Genomic DNA, 20,287 nt, shown 5'->3' with positions numbered 1-20,287 from the left:
TCCATAATGCCGCTGCAGCGACAGGTACGATGTTGTTCCTCGTTCCTGCGGCAGCACACATCGCTGTGTGTGAAGTCGCAGGAGCGACGAACATCTCCTACCTGCGTCCTGCGGCTCCCGCCAGCAATGCGGAAGGACGGAGGTGGGCGGGATGTTTACGTCCTGCTCATCTCCGCCCCTCCGCTGCTATTGGCCGCCTGCTGCGTGACGTCGCTGTGACGCCGCACGACCCGCCCCCTTAGGAAGGAGGCGGGTCGCCGGCCACAGCAACGTCGCAGGACAGGTGAGTGCATGTGAAGCTGCCGTAGCAATAATATTCGCTACGCCAGCTATCACAAGATATCACAGCTGCGACGGGGGCGGGGACTATCGCTGCAGCATCGGTAACATATTGTTACCGATGTCGCAACGTGCAAAGTACCCCTTAGAGTCTCCCTTCAACCTTAAAAACTATGATACTATGATACCTGTGGAATATTCAATTCAACCAAACACAAATATGCCGCAACATTGCGTGATTGTCCACAACAGTTTTTTTTAAATAATTTGTCAATAAGTATTTTAATGTACAATTCTTACATATCATTTTTTTACTAATTGCATAGGTAAAAGAAAATTATTATCTGTTTGAACATAACAGTATTTTTATTTTTTCGGGTAGGGATTTTACAATTTTCCTCTTTTCATGCCATTTATTGGTGTTGGACGACATAAGTTTACAGAGTGAGATACTTAGTAGGACATACAGCTGTATTTGTCTGGAGAGGACAGATCAGATCTGTTCTGCACTGACTCATTTATATCTTCCTCTTCTCTCTCAGTTCGGCCCCAGGTGAAGGTGTCCGGTCAGGAGAAAGGTGACACTATGAAGCTTCACTGCCAGGTGTACGGATTTTACCCTCGAGCTGTGGATGTGAAGTGGATGAACGGGGAGGATGAGGTTCACTCATATGAGACCACACGTGTCCTCCCCAATCCTGACGGCACCTATCAGATCAGGGTCAGCGCGGAGGTGACCCCCAAAGAGGGCGACAGATACTCCTGTTATGTCGATCACAGCAGCCTGGAGGGGCCGATGACCATAATGTGGGGTGAGTAGTGTCTATACTGGGCGGATGATGGGGTAATACCGGAATATGTCATGACTGGTGATCATTATGTAAAATGTAATTATATAGTCCTATTGGCCCCAAGGCAAAATTTGGACCTGGGCCTCCGCCACAGACATGTTACTCACATGCATAGTTCCCAGTGGCATTGCCAGAGCCTATAATAAGCAGGAGAGTAGACTCGGCTCTACTGCTTATAGTTGGTGCTCTGAAGTAAAATCACAATATACAGATAGAAAACTTCAGCATGCAAATATCAAAAAGGAATGACAAGTCTTTAGATTGCTTGTGGATTTATTGAAAAAAAAACGTGAACAGTGGCATCTAAAAATAAGGTGGAAATACATCCTAAAGTAATTCCGTCTGACGTTTCAGCTCATCAGTGAGCCTTCATCAGGGACACAATTGGCCAGTAAAGAGACGTACAAGGTAGTTAAGGATGGTAACGTACTGATTGTAGATATTGAATTCTAGGCTGAAATTAATTGGGAAGCATGGAAAAGTGGCCTTCTCCACTTAAGAAGGATATATAATTAATTCAAGCGTAGCTGTGAAAAATTAGATCAAATCTCTCAAATGGTGAAATAACACGGCAGTATTAGATAGTAATTAATGCGGTTATACATGAAAATCCAGCCTGTGATATATAGAATAAGAGTTTATAGGTCCGGGCTGGCCCAGAATATGGAGTGACCAAGGGTTGCTGTCAGCCTGTTTAATACTATTGGAAGGTAAGATTGGGAGAAATGCCCCAGTGGGAAGCCAGTCGCCAGGGAGGACGTGGGAAAAAAACAGTTGTTAACAAGAGGACACGTATAAGCACAAGGAGAAAACAGAGGTATAGTCAGGACACTATCCGAGGGTCAGAAGTCCAGGAGAGCACGTAGTAAGTTCAGCGGGAAAGCAGAGACATGGTCAGGTAACAGTCCAAGGTCAAACAGGAAGGAGGTCACGACAGGAGCAGGGAGTGGGCAGAGAGGAGTCAAATAGCGGTGCGGGGTCACAGAACAAACATCAGAACAGAGACACACACCAACAGCACAACTGCAGAACCAGAAAATACAACTGTCAATGTCCTGGGAGAGCATGCTCAGTAAAGAAACCTGAGCAATTACCTGGAAGGTGGGACACCTGAGTAATCAGCACCAACATGGAATCTTATACTGTCAAACACACTACTAAGTTAGTAACACAGGAAAGTGCCGCAGAGCATCTCCAAAGGCAAGATGCTCTGCACAGAAGAACTGTGACACCCACTATGGTGGTTTGGTATCCCTGCGATCTCAGACCCAGGGAATCCTATTGACAGCTACTTTTCATGGTATAATGAAAACTGTAAATAACTCCAAAAAAACAATTGTGCTTTTTTTCTTCATTTTTTCCACTTTTGCAATTTTTTTTCTTCCTTTCCAGAATATCACATGACAAAATTAATTGTGTAATTTAATAGTACAAACCTCATCACAAAAAACAAGTCTTCTTGTGGCTTTGTTGACAGAAAATTAAAGTTATGGCTCTTGGAATAAAGAGAGGAAAAACGAAAACGTAAAAGCGGAAAATAGACCCAAGGGGGTTAAGGCTCTGTGCGCACTAGAAAAGTGATTTTTCTCAAGAAAATTTCTTGAGAAACTTCTGGGAGTTGAAGATTACCGCACCTGCGGTAAAAAAACACACCAAAACCACGGGAAAAACGCATGCGTTTTTGTCGCGATTTTGCTGCAGTTTTGCCGCAGTTTTTCCGCAGGTTGGTCCCTGCTGTTTTTTTATGCTGAACTACAATAAATAATATAGATAATCGATAGATAGACAGATAATGGATAGAGGGAGAGATGGATAGATGAATAGATAGATAGATAGATAGATAGATGAGAAAGACCTATATAATGTCCCACCCCCCTGCATATTCTAAGCTGGCACCCTTTAGTGACTTTCATGTGGCACTAAAGGGTGCCTAGCCTTTTATTTAGCCAAAAAATAAATAATTAAAAAAAAAATGACGTGAGGTCCCCCCATCTTTTGTAGCCAGCTAGGGTAAAGCAGACGGCTGCAGCCTACAAACCACAGCTGGCAGCTTCACCTTGGCTGGTAATCCAAAACAGAAAGCACCCCACGCTGTTATTTTACATTAAATAAATCATTTAAAACAAAAAACGTGGGGTCCCCCCCATATTGGATCACCATCCAAGGTAAAGCGGACAGCTGGGGTCTGATATTCTCAGACTAGGGAGGTCCACTGTTATTGGACACTCCCCAGCCTAAAAATAGCAGGCCGCAGATGCCCCAGAAGTGGCGCATCCATTAGACGTGCCAATCCTGGCGCTTCACCCCAACTCATCCCGTTGCCCTGGTGCGATGGCAAACAGGGTAATACAGTTAGGTCCAGAAATATTTGGACAGTGACACAAGTTTTGTTATTTTAGCTGTTTACAAAAACATGTTCAGAAATACAATTATATATATAATATGGGCTGAAAGTGCACACTCCCAGCTGCAATATGAGAGTTTTCACATCCAAATCGGAGAAAGGGTTTAGGAATCATAGCTCTGTAATGCATAGCCACCTCTTTTTCAAGGGACCAAAAGTAATTGGACAAGGGACTCTAAGGGCTGCAATTAACTCTGAAGGCGTCTCCCTCGTTAACCTGTAATCAATGAAGTAGTTAAAAGGTCTGGGGTTGATTACAGGTGTCTGGTTTTGCATTTGGAAGCTGTTGCTGTGACCAGACAACATGCGGTCTAAGGAACTCTCAATTGAGGTGAAGCAGAACATCCTGAGGCTGGAAAAAAAAGAAAAAATCCATCAGAGAGATAGCAGACATGCTTGGAGTAGCAAAATCAACAGTCGGGTACATTCTGAGAAAAAAGGAATTGACCGGTGAGCTTGGGAACTCAAAAAGGCCTGGGCGTCCACGGATGACAACAGTGGTGGATGATCGCCGCATACTTTCTTTGGTGAAGAAGAACCCGTTCACAACATCAACTGAAGTCCAGAACACTCTCAGTGAAGTAGGTGTATCTGTCTCTAAGTCAACAGTAAAGAGAAGACTCCATGAAAGTAAATACAAAGGGTTCACATCTAGATGCAAACCATTCATCAATTCCAAAAATAGACAGGCCAGAGTTAAATTTGCTGAAAAACACCTCATGAAGCCAGCTCAGTTCTGGAAAAGTATTCTATGGACAGATGAGACAAAGATCAACCTGTACCAGAATGATGGGAAGAAAAAAGTTTGGAGAAGAAAGGGAACGGCACATGATCCAAGGCACACCACATCCTCTGTAAAACATGGTGGAGGCAATGTGATGGCATGGGCATGCATGGCTTTCAATGGCACTGGGTCACTTGTGTTTATTGATGACATAACAGCAGACAAGAGTAGCCAGATGAATTCTGAAGTGTACCGGGATATACTTTCAGCCCAGATTCAGCCAAATGTCGCAAAGTTGATCGGACGGCGCTTCATAGTACAGATGGACAATGACCCCAAGCATACAGCCAAAGCTACCCAGGAGTTCATGAGTGCAAAAAAGTGGAACATTCTGCAATGGCCAAGTCAATCACCAGATCTTAACCCAATTGAGCATGCATTTCACTTGCTGCGGCTGTAAAGGCCTGGCAAAGCATTAAGAAGGAGGAAACCCAGCGTTTGGTGATGTCCATGGGTTCCAGACTTAAGGCAGTGATTGCCTCCAAAGGATTCGCAACAAAATATTGAAAATAAAAATATTTTGTTTGGGTTTGGTTTATTTGTCCAATTACTTTTGACCTCCTAAAATGTGGAGTGTTTGTAAAGAAATGTGACAATTCCTCCAATTTCCATCAGATATTTTTGTTCACACCTTCAAATTAAACGTTACAATCTGCACTTGAATTCTGTTGTAGAGATTTCATTTCAAATCCAATGTGGTGGCATGCAGAGCCCAACTCGCGAAAATTGTGTCACTGTCCAAATATTTCTGGACCTAACTGTATATGGGGTTGATGCCAGATGTGTAATGTCACCTGGCATCAAGCCCTGGGGTTAGTGATGTCACGCGTCTATCAGATACCTGACATTACCAACACAGTCAGTAAGAAATAAACAATAGACAACAAAAAAGTTTTATTTGAAAAAACACTCCCCACATTCCCTCTTTCACCAATTTATTGACAAGAACAATCAAATCCGGGTCCGGCGTAATCCAATAAGGGGGTGTCCCATGACGATCCATACCATAGTCACTGTCCCAGTAAGTGAAGAACAGAAGGTTCCCCATTGGCTGGGAGTGTAATGCAGTGACCTGAGCTAACATCAATAGGTCAGCCCAGGTCACTGCAGGGGATGCCGAGCGCTGCTGTCAGGAGGCAGATGAGATCATTACCTGCTGTGATGATCTCCTGCAGTCCTGCCATCAGCGCTGTCACTGACTTCTATGCCCGTCTCGGGCCGCGGGCATAGACGGCAGGGACAGCGGTGACGTCAGGAGGCAGGAGATCGTCACAGCAGGTAATGATCTCATCTCATCTGACAGCAGCGCTCGGCATCCCCGCGGCTGCACGCACTGCTGTGTGTCAGTGTCTGCCTGCGCTGCACCGTGACAAGCTGCTGATACTGCGGGCAGACACTAATACTGCAGGGCTGGCAGCGGCGGGGCTGGAGCGGGACACAGACTGCACGGGCACCTGGAGGTCACACGGAAGCGCTTCCGAGCGGTGTCCAGGGAGTGTGACGTGTGTTTACTCTGCTCAGCTCCCTCTTCTGTCATAATGACATCACTTCCTGCAAAACCGCAGGCAGCGATGAGCATTACTGCAGGTAAATCGCGGCTATACCGAGGGTATACCGCACATCATTTGCTACCTGCGGTATACCCGCAGTATTTCGCGATTACATTACAGTGAATGGAGTGAAATACCGCAGGTCCCTGCGGAAAAGAAGTGACATGCACATTTTCTCAAGAAATTTTCTCAAGAAAATCTTCACAAAGAATTTTCTTGAGAAAAAAAACGCAGCGTGCGCACAGATATTTTTTTTTCCCATAGGTTTTGCTGGGAAATGTCTGCAGAAAGATGACAAACATTTCTCAAGAAATTTCCGCAGCAAAACCTCGGGTAAAAACGCCTAGTGCGCACATAGCCTAAGGCTGGAAACACATCTATGCGAGTAAAATCGGTCCGAGTTGGCTGAAAAAAACTCGGCTGATTTTAGTTCACGTTAGGTCCGAGTGCAACGCAAGTGTGATGCTTTTTCTGAATAAATTAATGATTTTACTAGCGTGTGTAATGCGTGTGTAATGCGTATTTTTTACTATGCCATCTGCCATTCAGCTCTGCTACATGGCCGCTGACAGCAGACACAGACAGAGCCGCACGATCACAATGAACTCGGGTTAACTTCACCCGACTTCATTGTCATGCTGCGGCTCTGTCTGTGCCGCGTCCTGATTAGCGGTCACCTGTGAAGGACTCACCGGTGACCGCTAATCCCCTGAGTGACTGAAATTAGCAGCCCTCTCTCATACTCACCGATCCCCGATCTCCGGCGCGGCGCTGCACGGCGTTCACACTGCTCCGGCGGCTTTTACTATTTTGAAAAAGCCGGCCGCTCATTAAACAATCTCGTATTCCCTGCTTTCCCCGCCCACAGGCGCCTATGATTGGTTGCAGTGAGACACGCCCCCACGCTGAGTGACAGGTGTCTCACTGCACCCAATCACAGCGGCCGGTGGGCGGGTCTATACTGTGCAGTGAAATAAATAATTAAATAATTAATCATCTCCGCCCCTCCGCTTCTATTGGCCGCCTGCCGTGTATCGTTGCTGTGACGCCGCACGAACCGCCCCCCTTAGGAAGGAGGCGGTTCGCCGGCCAGAGCGACGTCGCAGGACAGGTGAGTGCATGTGAAGCTGCCGTAGCGATAATATTCGCTACGGCAGCTATCAAAAGATATCGCAGATAGCTCCCGCGCTCGTCGTACATGCGATATCTGGTGATTGCTGCCGTAGCGAACATTATCGCTACGGCAGCGTCACACATACTTACCTGGTTGGCGACGTCGCTATTGCTGCCGAACAATCCCTCCTTCAAGGGGGAGGTGCGTTCGGCGTCACACGGCAGCCGTCCAATAGAAGCGGAAGGGCGGAGATGAGTGGGACATAACATCCCGCCCACCTCCTTCCTTCCGCATTGCCGGTGGACGCAGGTAAGGAGATGTTTGTTGTTCCTTCGGTGTCACACATAGCGATGTGTGGTGCCGCAAGAATGACAAACAACATCGTACCGGCAGCAGTAACGACATTATGGAATGGAGTGACGTGTCAACGATCAACGGTTTTTAACGTTTTTGCAATCGGTGATCGTCGCTCCTAGGGTTTACACGCTGCGATGTCGGTAACCGCCGGATGTGCCTCACTAACGACGTGAATCCGACAATATATTGTTACCGATGTCGCAACGTGTAAAGCCCCCTTTATACTCACTAAGGATGACGTTCAGATTCTGCTGATTTGTTACATGTGAGAGATACATCATGATATAGAAATGTAGCCTGTGCTCCTGTATGTAACACCATTACACTGCACGTATGTCATCACTACCGCGGAGGAGACTAATGTGCGGCCGATACATGACGCTCTCACTATAATCCACAGATCATTTACCTTTCTGTTTTCTAACCAGAACCAGAGAGGTCCAGTGTCCGGGTCATCGCTGTGGTCGTTGCTGTGGTTTTCCTCAATTTTCTCAGCATTGGTGGATTTCTCCTATATAGAAGTAAGTGTCAGTAATCCCGCGATTATTCTCTGGTATATACAGTGCAGACCAAATGTTTGGACACACCTTCTCATTCAAAGAGTTTTCTTTATCTTCATGACTCTGAAAATTGTAGATTCACATTGAAGGCATCAAAACTATGAATTATCACATGTGGAATGAAATACTTAACAAAAAAGTGTGCAACAACTGAAAATATGTCTTATATTCTAGGTTCTTCAAAGTAGCCACCTTTTGCTTTGATTACTGCTTTGCACACTCTTGTAACCACACATACCACATATTTTGTTTACTATAGTCAGGATTGCACCTTATCTAGCAATGAAACCACTTATATCCTAAAGAAGACTACATATGATACTAATATTCCTTAAAAAAGACATTTTATTGATAACAAAATTATTAAAAATACATATATGGACAAAAGGGCACAGCAAGGCAAGAAGAAATACAACTGTGACTCCCAATCATTGGGGAAAAGGTGGGTTGGAACCGACAAAAATCCCTCACATACACAGAAAGAATCTTAGTGATCAGGGATTTTTTCTACATACAGTAAAGGCTACTTTACACACTGCGATATCGGTCCCGATATCGCTAGTGTGGGTACCCGCCCCCATCTGTTGCGCGACACGGGCATATCGCTGCCCGTGCCGCACAACATCGCCCAGAGCCGTCACACATACTTACCTGTCCGGCGACAAGAAAGGAGGCGGTTCGCCGGTCACAGCGACGTCACTGAAGCGTCACTGAACCGCCGCCCAATAGCAGCGGAGGGGCGGAGATGAGCGGGACGTAACATCCCGCCCACCTCCTTCCTTCCGCATAGCGGCCGGGAGGCAGGTAAGGGGAGCTTCCTCGTTCCTGCGGTGTTACACGGAGCGATGTGTGCTGCCGCAGGAACGAGGAACTACATCGTTTTTGCTGCAGTAACGATTTTTAAGAATGGACCCCCGTGTCGCCGATTAGCAATTTTGCACGTTTTTGCAACGATGTAAAATCGCTTATCGGTGTCACACGCAACGGCATCGCTAATGCGGCCGGATGTGCGTCACAAATTCCGTGACCCCAACGACTACGCATTAGCGATGTCGCAGCGTGTAAAGCCCCCTTAAGGGGCTATGCTATGTCCGCACGTTGCTTTTTACCTGCTTTTTACCTGCTTTTTTGCTGCTTTTTCAACTGCAGCGTTTAATGCCAAAATGGTTGTGTTCTGCTTTTCCAGCAAAGTCTATGGGAATTTGGGTTTCTTGTCCGCACTTTGCAGTTCAAACTGCAGCTTTTTGTTGCAGAACTTTGGTCAAAAACTCAGCTTTGCAGTGCAAAACCCAAATGGCAAAAACAATTGACATGTCAATTGTTTTTGCCATTTGGGTTTTGCACTGCAAGGCTATGTGCGCACGCTGCGTTTTTTTGACGCTGCGTTTTTGTGCGTTTATGGACGCTAAAAACGCACAAAAACGCACCTGCGTCGAAAAAAACGCATCAAAAACGCATGCGTTTTTACCGCGATTTCGTGCGTTTTTGGCTGCGTTTTTGATCTCTGCGTTTTGCTGCGTTTTTCCAATGCATTGCATGGGCGGAAAACGCAGGAAATAATTTGACATGTCCATTTTTTTTTCAAGCTCAAAAACGCAGCTTAAAAAAACAGTTGTGTGCGGACAGAAAAATGAAAACTCATAGACTTTGCTGGGGAAGCAAAGTCATGCAGTTTTGAGGCCAAAAACGCACCCGAAAAACGCGCAAAAACGCAGTGTGTGCATATAGCCCGAAGCTGAGTTTTTGACCAAAGTTCTGCAACAAAAAGGCTGCAGTTTGAACAGCATAGTGCGGACAAGAAACCCAAATTCCCATAGACTTTGCTTGAAAAGCAGAACACAACCATTTTGGCATTAAACGCTGCAGTTGAAAAAGCAGCAAAAAAGCAACGTGCGGACATAGCCTTATACTGCATCAAAGGTCACTTTATGCGTGAAAGCATTATTAAAATATAATATATGTCATAGGCCATGCCCACCATACATGTTCTGGTAGATTGTGATATAATGTGATATTTACCCTCTACATGTGGCATACCAGTTACATGGTGATGAAGGAGACCAAAAGAGGCTGACAATTGTTTATTGTAATTAGCTTAATCCACTAGGGATAATCAAATGTATAGACAGTGTCGATTTTTTGTCTCTTCCTGCCATTTTGCATTAAAATTACTATGACCAGCTGAGGGAGGATTCTCCGGTCATGATGTCTGTGTAACCAAACCCCCTTATCCTCTAAAATTAAACACACGGACTGCATGCGACTTGGTTCAAATGGCCACAGCAGCCTTTTTATTGCCTATTGTTTTACAGACTAGTACCTTAGGGACGCCGTCCAACGGGCGACCCAAAACAACCACATAACGGTAACAATAGACAATAACATTTACAATACCCCCCGGGGTAGGCCCAGTCCACTACTACTACTCCCCCTGTCCCCGGCCGCAACACACCGACCCAGAGACGAGGTGCCAATCACCCACGGATTGACCCCCACACTTTGGCAGAACCCCGTGCCTGCCACATCCCGGAAACCGAGAGCCACCATACCAAGACAATGACTCCCGGTCCAGCCACCAATCACTTCCAAACCTCTGGACCAGACCTACCCCCACCGCTACTGTGACAAAAGGTATCCCAACTACCCAAAAACATCTCCCACATGACAACACAAAGGGAGGGTGGGCGGGGATCGTTCGGCGTCCGGAAACAGAAGAGGAGGTAACTCCTTCCTCTCCCAGCTAACCCTTTCCCTGCTCCTCCTCTTCCTCCCCGGCTAAAACCATCCCCCAAAGCCATATTAGGCATATACCACTGTCCCTATTAACCCATCACTCCCTACCTCCCCCTTGGTCATGTCGCCCCTCCCCCCAAGTGGGTCCGTGGCTTTCTTGACCAGCTGAGGGAGGATTCTCCGGTCATGATGTCTGTGTAACCAAACCCCCTTATCCTCTAAAATTAAACACACGGACTGCATGCGACTTGGTTCAAATGGCCACAGCAGCCTTTTTATTGCCTATTGTTTTACAGACTAGTACCTTAGGGACGCCGTCCAACGGGCGACCCAAAACAACCACATAACGGTAACAATAGACAATAACATTTACAATACCCCCCGGGGTAGGCCCAGTCCACTACTACTACTCCCCCTGTCCCCGGCCGCAACACACCGACCCAGAGACGAGGTGCCAATCACCCACGGATTGACCCCCACACTTTGGCAGAACCCCGTGCCTGCCACATCCCGGAAACCGAGAGCCACCATACCAAGACAATGACTCCCGGTCCAGCCACCAATCACTTCCAAACCTCTGGACCAGACCTACCCCCACCGCCACAGGACAGACCACGTGACACCTTACGTGGCCTGGACCCGCCACACACCAAAAGCACGCTCCACACCATCCTGCAGACCCAACGCCCATAAATCCAGACCGACCTCGTTGAGGTGCACACCATCACCCCTCCGAAATCGCCAATCAGCCGGCTCCAAATCCCTGTGCCGTACCACAATCCCACCATTCCTGGTCACAAACCTAGCCACTACCCTATTCACCTGGGCCCTGGCCTTATTAACCTTCTCCACCGACCGAGCCCCTCTCCATGCCAACCTGGTCACTATGTCAGACCATACGACCAGCAAACCAGGATACCGCTTCCACAACTGCAGTAAATCAATCTTTATGTCTCGGATCAAATCCCGCGACGCCCTGGCACCAAGATCATTACCCCCCACATGCAATACCAGCACATCCGGGGGCCGCTCAACTTTACAATGGAAACGAAATTCCGGGACCACCCTGCCCCACTCCATGCCCCGAACTCCGATCCATCGAACAGTCGCCTGCGCACGATCCAAACCCAGCTGTCGACCATTCGGGCGGACCTCCGCCCGACGGGCACCCCAAAATACGAAGGAGTGCCCCAAGATCCAGATCAGGCACTTCCCTATAACAAATAAAACAAAACGAAAATATCAAAACCAATAACAGCACAACCACCAACACATCAAAAAACACCCCTTTCCTCAAACCTTCCGCACGTAACCAAAGTCCCATGATGCTACAACAACTGCGGTCTCACATACCGCCGAAAACAAGAAGATTCCCATCTACCAATACGCTTTACCACCTCATCTCCAAGCCCCCAACGGGCTGCCTCCGTTGCTGCACCAATTCGGAATGAATGCGACCCGAATTCCTCCGGGCGCTCCCCCGCGTTACGTAGACTTAGCCGCAGCACCGCCACAAACTGAAACCTCGACAAAAACGACCCATTCAAATGCCGCAACAACGGGCCAGGTAAGCCTCCCCTCACGGCCATAAATCTCTCGACTAAACGCACAGGGCACAATTCCTCTCCTGGAACCGCATATAACACCACCAATCTACCACGGCCCAGCTGATCCATTTTTGACCGGCGAATCCGGCACTCCACCTGACTACTGCTCACTTGCACGTCCTCAAACATCAAACCACCACCCGTCACCCTGGACGGGCTCACCAGCTCGCCTATCCGGAACGCCCCATAAAAAGCGAGACCGAAAGCCGTTGTAAATAGAACCGTCTCGTACACAGACTCACAAATGCCGCTCAGGCCACCCACCATCCGTCTCAACAAACCAAACGATACAGGGCGCCTCTTGTCCCTCTCCCGTACGCCACGGCGAAAGCCCCGCAAAGCCTGACGAACCCGAAAATCCTGTGAAACATCACGCTCCCCTCTCATTTTTAACCAAAATGCCACTGCCGACACCCGATGTGCCACAGCCGATGCCGATCGCCCGGCTGAAAAATCCGTACTCACCAATGACAACAAAGCCACCAAGTAATCCACGCTTTCCCCACCAAACATCAGACGCAACAACTCCTCCCATTCAGCCCACACCTTAGCATACCGGCACCAAGTCACCTCGGTCACCGAGTTCCGAATCAAGTCTGAGATCACCGCCTCACCAGATGCCACAAATCCTCGGGGCACTCCACTCCAACTTCGTCCGCCCACGGCAACAGCGCCCGAAACCTGCTGAACTGAAAACGAGACAAAGCATCAGCCACCTCGTTGTCAACACCCGGAACGTGCCTTGCCACTACCTGCACATTCAACTGCAGACATCTCAACACTAAATGCCGCAAATACACCACCACCGGCTCCGACTTAGCAGACAAGTTGTTAATCGCGTGCACCACCGCCTGGTTATCACAATGAAAACACACTTTCCTTCCGGCAAAGTGCGACCCCCATAGCTCCACTGCCACTACAATGGGGAATAGCTCTAACAGAGCCAAATTCCTAACCAAGCCGCTCTCCCGCCACGCCTGTGGCCACTGCCCGACACACCAATGACCTCTGAAGACAGCCCCAAACCCGGCCGACCCCGCCGCATCCGTAAACAGCTGCAACGCCCCGTTAGACGCCACCCTCTCCATCACCAGCGTCCGGCCGTTGAAATGCTGCAAAAATTGATCCCATACTTCCAAATCGTCCCTGATCGCCTTTGTGATCCGCACAAAATGCGCCGGCAACCGTACCCCGGCCGTCGCCGTCGCCAAACGCCTCGCAAACACTCTCCCCATTGGCACAATTCTGCAAGCAAAATTCAATTTTCCAAGCAAAGACTGCACCGCCTTAAGCCGCACCTTCTTCGCCGCTTTTACCCCTGACACTGCGGACCTCAAATCACGGACCTTCTCCGCCGGCAACCTGCATTCCATAGCAATGGTGTCAATTTCAATTCCCAGAAAACACATCACCGGCGCCGGGCCTTCCGTCTTATCCGGCGCCAAAGGAATCCCGAAACTGGCCGCAACTTTTTGCAACGCAAATAGCAAACCCGCACAAACCATCGAACCCGCCGGCCCGACACACAGGAAATCATCCAAGTAATGAATGATGGACGTAAGCCCGGACACGTCCCGAACCACCCACTCAACAAACGAACTAAATGCCTCAAAGTACGAACACGAAATGGAACAGCCCATTGGCAAACAACGATCAACATAATAACTGCCATCCCACCAGCAACCCAACAAATGCTGACTATCTGGATGAACCGGTAACAACCGAAACGCTGCTTCCACATCCGCCTTTGCCATCAATGCACCCCGCCCCGCCGCCCTAACCAGGTCCAACGCCTTATCGAACGACACATAATATACCGCCGACAACTCCGGCGCAATGCCATCATTCACCGATAACCCTTCCGGGTAAGACAAATGATGAATCAGCCGAAATTTATTCCGCTCCTTCTTTGGTACCACCCCCAACGGTGACACCACCAAATTCCCGCACGGCGGGGCGACATAAGGGCCGCCCATCCTGCCCAAAGCCACCTCCCTTTCCAGCTTCTCATCCACCACTTCCGGGTGATCCCGAGCGGAACGCAAATTACGATACGGCGGAACCGATGCAGTAACAACCGACGGAATATGAAAACCATCCGAAAAACCAGAACTTAACAACGCCGCCGCCTCCTTGTCCGGATACCTATTTAAAAACGGAACCATCACTTCTACCTTCACCGGCGTCGTCCCTCTTACCAGCCCCATCACCAGCCTTTCCTTTTCCTTTTTTAAAACATTTGGACAAGCTATGTCCCCCCCCACATCCGGAGCATTCATGCTTAAAACGGCACGCCGCTCCAAACCTGCACTGCCCTTCATTGTACTGCCAACACAAACCTTTCTTGAAACTTGCCGGGGACCCGGCAGTTGGCAAAAGTCCGAGGAATAAGCCTATAACGGCGCTTTTCCTCCTCGTCCTTCTCCTTTTTGGAATCACTCGGCTTAACCCTATCCAAATTAAATTTCTCCAGGGGAAGCAGAGAAAATATCTCCACATATTCCCCTTTCCAAATTTTTTCCCGCACCTCCTTCTTTAAATGGGCCCCCAGCGGGCCCTCAAAACAAACATAAACTTCGCTTTTAGCCCTATCATCTAAGCGCACCACCTCATCCTCCTTCTCCTTTTCCTTCTCCTTTTCCTTCTCCTTTTCCTTCTCCTTTCCCCCCCCCGTCTCACTCCCCCCTTCGCCCCCCCCTCTACTCGCACCCGCTCCGTCACCCCCCGTCGCCGCCGAGGCCCCTAAACCGGCTGCACCCACCCACGCCGCCACCGGCGCCTGGGCCCCCTCCCCCCCCGCTCCCGAAGCCGCCGCCAGCCCCTGCAACAGCCCCAACAATTGACTCCACACTGCGAAACCAGCGGGCGCTGCCGTAGCCGCAGCCGCCCCCCCCCCCGAAGCCCCCCGCCAGCGCAGCCCCTGCCGCCTCCGCGGCCGTCTCACCCGACCGCCGCTCGGCGTCTCCCGAGACCGCCGCCTCGCTGTCCTCCGTCTGTCGTCCATCCGACTCCTCCGAACCGAAAGCCTCTTCCCCCTCCTCGCCGCTGGCCTCATCTTCCATCCGACATCCGGGGGGCGCCGCCGCAGCACCCCCCCCACCACGGCCGCCAGACAGGGCCGCCGCGTGGGCAGAGTCATCCCCGCTCCATCTCTTGCCCCGGGGTGACAACCCAGGAGACCGTCCTGTCCCCCGCGCCGGCACCCCGGGCCTCGACCTCTTGCGCCCGCCCCCCTGCCGACTGCAAGGGGCCTCTGGGCGCGGACGACCAGACGCCCGGCTCCGGATCTCAGCCGTCGCCGCCTCTGGCCCTCCTGGGCTATTGCAGGCCTCCATCCGCCGAGTCCTCCCGCTCCCACGGGAGACTGCCACATCCGGGGGCTGCACAGCGGTACTGAGTGACCCGGCGGTTGCCGCAGGGCTCCCGCCGTCACTCCTTCTCTCAGCCGCACCGGGGTCAGGCACCGCAGACCCCCCCCGGCGCCGGACCTACCGCCACGTGCAGCCCCGCGGTCCCCCCGCCGACTGCAGGGGGATCTGCTGGCCTCTCTCCTACGCCGAGCGCGCTCCCGGCCTGGAGCCGCTGCAGTCTCTGTAACTCCAGCCCGGAGGCCGGGACCGGAAGCAGGCCCCGTGCTGGCCACTCCCACCTCCCGACCGCCGCGGCTGGAACGAAGATTCCTCCCGCCGGCCTCTGCAGCAGCCAGACGCTGCTGCTGCGCTGCACTCTGCGGAGGGTCCCTGGAGGGGCTCTTACATCTCCTCCTCGCCCCCCCCGCGCCCGGGGAATACCTGCGGGGGGGCCGCGACTGGCGCCCGCCGCTGCTGGGGGGACGAGGGGCAAGCGCCGACGGGTTAACCCCGGCAGCCCTGATGTGGGTCTGCACTGCCAGGGGCCCGTGCGCTGCGACCGCTGCCTGAATCAGACGCTGGAGCTCCTGAAGATCTGCCATGGAGGTGCACGTGCAGATCGTTCGGCGTCCGGAAACAGAAGAGGAGGTAACTCCTTCCTCTCCCAGCTAACCCTTTCCCTGCTCCTCCTCTTCCTCCCCGGCTAAAACCATCCCCCAAAGCCATATTAGGCATATACCACTGTCCCTATTAACCCATCACTCCCTACCTCCCCCTTGGTCATGTCGCCCCTCCCCCCAAGTGGGTCCGTGGCTTTCTATAATGCTTTCACGCATACAGTGACCTTTGATGCAGTATAACTGTATGTAGAAAAAATCCCTGATCACTAAGATTCTTTCTGTGTATGTGAGGGATTTTTGTCGGTTCCAACCCACCTTTTCCCCAATGATTGGGAGACGCAGTTGTATTTCTTCTTGCCTTGCTGTGCCCTTTTGTCCATATATGTATTTTTTAATAATTTTGTTATCAATAAAATGTATTTTTTAAGGAATATTAGCATCATATGTATTCTTCTTTAGGATATAAGTGGTTTCTTTGCACACTCTTGGCATTCTCTTGATGAGCTTCAAGAGGTGGTCACCGGAAATGGTTTTCCTTTCACAGGTGTGCCCTGTCAGGTTTAACCCCTTCATGACCATGGACGGATATATCCGTCGTGGAGCGTGTCCCGTTAAGCCCCGCCCCCTGCCGCGGGCAGGCGGAGGCGATCCTCACACATGTCAGCTGTTTTCAACAGCTGACATGTGTGCCTGCATGTTACGAGTGGAATCGCATTCCACCCGTAACATTAACCCCTTACATCTCGCTGCCAAAGTCTGGCAGCGAGATTTATATACGTGCGGTGAAGATTTTCACTTACCGCCGCCCCCACCGGAAGTCACGTGTGTGATCACGTTACTTTTGGTGGTTGCCATGGTAGCACAGGGTCATGTGATGACGCCTGCAGCTATGACGTTTCATTTTCGTTTTCACACGGCCCGGCGGCCAGTGAAGCAGGAAGTTACAGTATCTGCTGTTTACAGCTGTATAGCTGTGATCAGCAGATAGATCAGAGCGATCGGATTGAGATCGCTATAGCCCCCCTAGGGGAACTAGTAAAATAAAAAAAAAAGTAAAAAAACGTTTTAAAAAATAAAAAAAAAACAAAAACCCTAAACGTTCAAATCACCCCCCTTTCACCCCATTGAAAATTAAAGGGTTCTGGGGCTGAAGGGGTTAATAAGTGGGATTTCTTGTCTTATAAATGGGGTTGGGACCATCAGTTGTGTTGTGCAGAAGTCTGGTGGATACACAGCTGATTGTCCTACTGAACAGACTGTTAGAATTTGTATTATGGGAAGAAAAAAGCAGCTAAGTAAAGAAAAATGAGTGGCCATCATTACTTTAAGAAATAAAGGTCAGTCAGTCTGAAAAATTGGGAAAACTTTGAAAGTGTCCCCAAGTGCAGTGGCAAAAACCATCAAACACTACAAAGAAACTGGCTCACATGAGGACCGCCCCAGGAAAGGAAGACGAAGAGTCACCTCTGCTGCGGAGGATAAGATTATCCGAGTCACCAGCCTCAGAAATTGCAGGTTAACAGCAGCTCAGATTAGAGACCAAGTCAATGCCACACAGAGTTCTAGCAGCAGACACATCTCTAGAACAACTGCTAAGAGGAGACTTTGTGCAGCAGCCTTCATGGTAAAATAGCTGCTAGGAAACCACTGCTAAGGACAGGCAACAAGCAGAAGAGACTTGTTTGGGCTAAAGAACACAAGGAATGGACATTAGAGCAGTGGAAATCTGTGCTTTGGTCTGATGAGTCCAAATTTGAGATCTTTGGATCCAACCACCGTGTCTTTGTGTGATCCAGAAAAGATGAACGGATGGACTCTACATGGCTGGTCCCCACCGTGAAGCATGGAGGAGGAGGTGTGATTGAGTGGGGGGGCTTTGCTGGTGACACTGTTGGGGATTTGTTCAAAATTGAAGGCATACTGAACCAGCATGACTACCACAGCATCTTGCAGCGGCGTGCTATTCCATCCAGTTTGCGTTTAGTTGGACCATCATTTATTTTTCAACAGGACAATGACCCCAAACACACCTCCAGGCTGTGTAAGGGCTATTTGACTAAGAAGGAGAGTGATGGGGTGCTACACCAGATGACCTGGCCTCCACAGTCACCAGACCTGAACCCAATCGAGATGGTTTGGGGTGAGCTGGACCGCAGAGTGAAGGCAAAAGGGCCAACAAGTGCTAAGCATCTCTGGGAACTCCTTCAAGACTGTTGGAAGACCATTTCCGGTGACTACCTCTTGAAGCTCATCAAGAGAATGCCAAGAGTGTGCAAGGCAGTAATCAAAGCAGAAGGTGGCTACTGTGAAGAACCTAGAATATAAGACATATTTTCAGTTGTTTCACACTTTTTTGTTAAGTATTTCATTCCACGTGTGATAATTCATAGTTTTGATGCCTTCTATGTGAAACTACAATTTTCAGAGTCATGAAAATAAAGAAAACTCTTTGAATGAGAAGGTAAACTTTTGGTCTGTACTGTATATATAAAAACTAACAAGAATGTGATCATTAAAATAAATGATTAAAGTTTGGTCTTTAGGGCCAAAATAGGTCTAGTCCTTAGGGAATCTGTCATCAGGGTTTGCTATCACATCGGTGAGCAGCATAATGTAGGGACAGAGACCCTGATTCCAGCATTGTGTAATTTAGTGGGCTGCTTGCTGTCTAAACCAGTTCTTTGAGTGTTGAGCTCTATATAACCCCGCACACTTCACTGATTGGTAGCTTTCTGCTACTGCACAGTGTACACAGAAATCTGCCAATCACTGGTGTGGGTGTGAGGTTATGCAGAGCTTATGAATATGGAGGACTACCTTGCAGCAGCCTTACTGGTCCTTTAGTGATAATCTCCTGTTGATAAAACAGTGATTTTATCAATACAACAGCAAGCAATCCAGTAAGAGACACATCGCTGAAGTCAGGGTGTCTGTCCCCATGTTATGTTTCTCTCAGATTAGGTGGAAAAAGCTTGGAGATTATAACTCCATAAAGGGAATTTATCAGTCCGGATCGGTGTATTGATTACATTGTGCATTATTGATTTTAATATGTCGGTTAAGCAGGGATTAGCACTATGCACCAAGAACTGCTCGTGGTTCTGGGTGCCTATTAGACCTGACAGGATCCCTTTAACTAAGGTCCCAGGCGTGTCAGTCCATTCAGATATGGTTTAGGTTGCTTTCACACATCCGGTTTGAGCAGTGCGGCTCAATCCGGCTGTGAAACCTATGCAACGGATGCGGCGAAAACACCGCATCCTTTGCATAAGTTTTTACATGCGGCCGGTCCGTTTTTTTCCGGTTGCGGCACGCTCAGCATGCGCAGTGGAAAAAACCGCATGCGGCGGCCGGATGCGTTTTTTTCCGCATCGCACCGCATCCGGCGTCCATAGGCATGCATTGAAAATGCGCCGCAGCGGCCGGATGTGGCGCGATGCGGCTATTTTTGCCGGAGCAAAAAATGTTGCAGGGAACGTTCTATCCGGCCGCCGCATCGGCTAAATCTGCCGCATGCGGCAAAAACCGGACCGAACGCAAGCCCCTGCGGCACAATACGGCACTAATGTAAGTCTATGCAAAAAAACCCGCAACCGGCGGCAAAAAAAACGGTTGCGGTTTTTCTGCAGAGTGCCGTATTGTGCCGCATTGCAGAAACCGGAGGTGTGAAAGTAGCCTTACCCTCACAGTTTCCTTCAGTTCTCCAGCCCAACCACCCACACACTGAGAAGTTCTGGCTGCCTATTTATGCTGAGCAAGTCGGGCATTGCCCCAAAAACCCAGAACAGCAGAGAAGGCCAGGGTTTGACCTTTTCCCTGCTCTTCACCAGTGCAAAAGGTACAGGCTAGGAGGAATATATCTTCCATCTACCACCATACTCTTTACTGCGCCACAGTTATCACAGAAAGAAAAAGAGGAAGGCAACGGGGCGCCGAATCTGTGTAGATACTGTATATGTGAACACAGGTTACAGTGATCGAACAGATTTTACACTCACCGTGCAGATTTCTTCTGTTTTCACTTGTATGATCCGTGTAGTGGATCAAGTCTTTTGGTATCCTCCAGTATGCAGCACGA

General features: G+C 49.4%; 1 protein-coding gene across 2 annotated transcripts in view; it reads left to right on the top strand.

Moving 5' to 3' along the window:
• Positions 1-20,287, top strand: part of LOC142256625 (class I histocompatibility antigen, F10 alpha chain-like) — a 148,980-nt gene that overhangs the window by 97,319 nt on the left and 31,374 nt on the right. For both annotated transcript variants that reach the window (XM_075328419.1, XM_075328410.1), the window contains exons 4-5: positions 822-1,091; positions 7,768-7,860. In XM_075328419.1, coding sequence (XP_075184534.1) covers positions 822-1,091; positions 7,768-7,860 — 363 coding nt within the window. The remainder of the gene's footprint in view (positions 1-821; positions 1,092-7,767; positions 7,861-20,287) is intronic.

This window comes from Anomaloglossus baeobatrachus, chromosome 1 (assembly GCF_048569485.1).
Source record: "Anomaloglossus baeobatrachus isolate aAnoBae1 chromosome 1, aAnoBae1.hap1, whole genome shotgun sequence".
NCBI classification, from domain to species: Eukaryota; Metazoa; Chordata; class Amphibia; order Anura; family Aromobatidae; genus Anomaloglossus; species Anomaloglossus baeobatrachus.
This window is presented reverse-complemented; position numbering and strand designations above follow the sequence as displayed.